Source organism: Cottoperca gobio, chromosome 6 (assembly GCF_900634415.1).
Source record: "Cottoperca gobio chromosome 6, fCotGob3.1, whole genome shotgun sequence".
In the NCBI taxonomy this organism is placed as follows: domain Eukaryota; kingdom Metazoa; phylum Chordata; class Actinopteri; order Perciformes; family Bovichtidae; genus Cottoperca; species Cottoperca gobio.
Genome location: NC_041360.1, coordinates 1,954,935 through 1,958,206, shown reverse-complemented (window position 1 = coordinate 1,958,206; position 3,272 = coordinate 1,954,935). Strand labels below are relative to the sequence as shown.

The 3,272-nt window shown below is 37.6% G+C and overlaps 1 protein-coding gene across 1 annotated transcript; it reads left to right on the top strand.

Moving 5' to 3' along the window:
• Positions 1 to 950: 950 nt before the first annotated feature.
• On the top strand, positions 951 to 2,332 carry LOC115009918 (C-C motif chemokine 4-like). The gene is made up of 3 exons (XM_029434230.1): positions 951 to 1,111; positions 1,502 to 1,619; positions 1,708 to 2,332. The coding sequence occupies exons 1-3, from the start codon at positions 1,045 to 1,047 to the stop codon at positions 1,829 to 1,831; spliced, it is 309 nt and encodes a 102-aa protein (XP_029290090.1). The 5' UTR covers positions 951 to 1,044; the 3' UTR covers positions 1,832 to 2,332.
• The last annotated feature ends 940 nt before the right edge of the window (positions 2,333 to 3,272 follow it).

Below are 3,272 nucleotides of genomic sequence, written 5' to 3'. Positions count from 1 at the left end.
CAAGACACAATAAAACTGAGGAGGAAGAAGGAAACAATATTATATCTTTCTCTACGTAGGTAAAGTACTGTAAAGTCCAGTCTTGTATCAATTCATCACATCCAGCTCCAGTCCTCGGCTAATATAGAGCAGCTATATGAGTATATTCATACAGACATACAGATGTATCTGCTATAGTTCACACAGAGCTCACCTGTTACAGTACAATATGTTTACTGATGATGAATACTACTCCACTATGTGTCTAAGCACACGTTGTATGCACCGTTTCCCTACTACTTTAAAAAGATCATTTAGTATACACATCAACAATTTGGCTCAGTTATTCCAAAACCCTTGAAATGAAACCTGCTGAATCCCCAAACTGGTTTCACTGCCATGCAGTTTGACTTCCCTGGTAATGAAGGATGTCATACATGCCATTCAAATGAGTCATTCACTCATAACTGACGTGACTAAGACTGTTGAATCTCTATTCAGAGTTTATTGATATAATTGCAAACCGGAATTTTGTCAGGCAAATTATAGATGTATAAACACTTTAAGTTTTAAAAAAAGAAGCTATTTAATTATTTTGTCGGGGAATAAATAGCTTTTTCAAATATTAATTAGATTGGTTTCATATACATGCTTTAAACGATCTATTGTAGCTGTAACATGTAGGCGGTAATCAGAAAGTACAGCAGTTTTGGTCACAATCACACAAGCAATCAGTAATGCACAGGGAAACCACGCTTGAAAAAGAAGGTACTTCTTCATTTGAACACAGGGTTTGTCAGTGAATGTCAATTTGTTTAGGGAAGTGAAATGGATTACATACAAACACATGCACAAAAAGGATCACACCAGAAACTCCCAGTCCTGGTAAACCCCGTCAGCCAGATAATAGTGATAGTCATAGTGAAATCCTAAAATGGAGGTCGGGGTCTTCCCCCCGGCTGATCCTCAACTATAAATGTGGAAGCAGATGGAGTAAGTTCACACATCTTGATACAGCTCAACTGAGACTTTCACATACTACTATCAGGGAACACACACTTCAGGATGGCTGCTCTTCGTCTCGCTCTGTCTGTGTTCGTGCTGATGCTGGCTGCCATCACTCTGAGTGAAGGTAATGAAATATCTTCACAATAATACCTTTGTGGCAGAGAGGTGAAGAAATGTAATCTTATTTTGAAATGTTTATGATCACACTTTTGAGTTGATACCATTTGATGGGCTCTATCATTTAGTCTGATCAGGTGAAGTTGCTCTGTGTTTGCTGGATGTATAAATAGACAACTAATTGCTAACATATTAACAACTTTTACAACTTTATAAAGGGATAGTTCTTGTGTTGTTGCCTGAGAGGTCAAAACGATCTATTAATCCAGCGTTAAAGGTTGAGAAGCAGTGATTTGATGGATCCAGCAACACATACACTAGATGTTTGAAAAGACTGAAATGTTCTTGAATCCTGAACTGATTCAAATGTTCATCTTCTGTCTGTGTTTGTTGGTAGGTTTGCGTGGCGTTGGCCCAAAGAGATGCTGCTTTCGTTTCAATGAGAAAGAGGTGCCTAGAGACAGAGTGATAGGCTACATCAGGACCAGCCAGCGCTGCTCCAAACCTGCCGTCTTGTAAGTACACAACCATAGAGACAAAATGAGCCGCCTCACTGGAGCTACACATGGACGCACTGAGCCTGACTCTTCTTTATGTGTGCAGGTTGCAGACAGTGGCGGGTCGGGTCACACGTCATCTGTGTGCCAGCCCTTCAGCCCCTTGGGTGAAGAATCTCATCAGCTACCTGGACACCAAAGCTATCCCAGGAGAGATGTCCAGCCTGTAACCATGACAACACCATATCCACTATCAGAGCCTCTGATGAATGGCATCTGGTCACTTATAGTGACGTGATGCTGCAATCCAAACTATGACTGTCAAAGCTCTATATATATATATATTAATACATATATATGTAACTATTAGAATATATTTGCTTGATACAACACTCAAAGTATGACCATCTCCACTGTGAACTACTGTTGCATTGTAATTTGAATTGATTTAGGGAAACTACAGTCACTGTAAAAGAGCAATGCCTTCCAACTCCACTTGTCATCAGTAGAGTATAAGCTATGGGTAACCCCACTATTTCTACTATTCTACATTGTGAGCTCTTTGTCTTGTGTTTTATATAAAGTAAAGTGATGATGGGTTTTTTTCTATTTACAGTCATGTGTTGAATACTTGTACAGATAAGTACACACTTTGACAACAAAACATTTATTTCTGTATGCTTATGCTACTAATTTGATTCTCTTGAATTAAAGCAATATAATATGTCATAGTTTGTCTCTGTGGCTCGCTCTCTTCTTTTTAGGCTTTTTAGGGTTTAGTTTCCACATACATAAGTGTTGAGCCCCTTTTTCATATTATAGTACATGAAATAGTGTTTGGAGCCATAAATAGAGATGGAGATGGCGACATCCAAAGAAATGCTGATGCTGCTAATTAGCTTGAATCACAATTTTTGTCTCAACTTTAATCTCACATTTTCATATTGCTTTTGATCTTTAAATCTATCTTTTCAAGGCTGAGGTGTTTTTATTTACAGTTGAGCATTTTTCTCACAGAGCTGCAAGCTTGGGATGTGCAGGAATCTTGAATTTGTACATACCATACCATATTTTAAAATACATATTTTGTAATATGAATCAACAAATATTACATGTGTATGTTTTACCATGTTCAGTTCAAACATTGAAGTCAATGCAGTACTGTACAAGTACTCAGTCATATGCTCTGTATTTGGTCATCACACAAATCAAAGATAATTTAGTTTTTGAGGCACTTTTCCTTTCAGTTGAACCAACAGTAATGTTTGCTGAACATTTTAGAATTAACAGAATGATTTTAAAAAGCTATAATGTAGTGGAACAGTGACACAAATAAAGAAAGGTCAGAAAACGGACAGAGTAATTACACAGAAATATATATCTAAAGTTAGCTAACATCAGCAAACATTAGCCTCCATAAGGTACTGATCATAGCAGACCAAATAAGTCTGATGGCAGTGGTTTTCTATACCACTAGAGTGCGCCAATATATAATATCATATCCAAGTCACTTTAAAGAAAGCTCACAAGTGCATGCAAGTCTTGGGATTGTTGCTTTGATAGTGGGCTGAACAACAAAAATAAAAGTTCCCCTCCGAATATTTACTAATGAGACACATGGTGCCTTTAATGTTGCTTCCAATGATGTTGAAATGTTTTTCATTCCAGCCA

Excerpts from the sequence above, each read along its gene's own strand:
- LOC115009918 (XM_029434230.1), top strand. The coding sequence starts at position 1,045 with ATGGCTGCTCTTCGTCTCGCTCTGTCTGTGTTCGTGCTGATGCTGGCT. Across the intron at positions 1,112-1,501 it reads TGCCATCACTCTGAGTGAAG|GTTTGCGTGGCGTTGGCCCA; the intron begins GTAATGAAATAT and ends GTTTGTTGGTAG. Across the intron at positions 1,620-1,707 it reads TGCTCCAAACCTGCCGTCTT|GTTGCAGACAGTGGCGGGTC; the intron begins GTAAGTACACAA and ends TTATGTGTGCAG.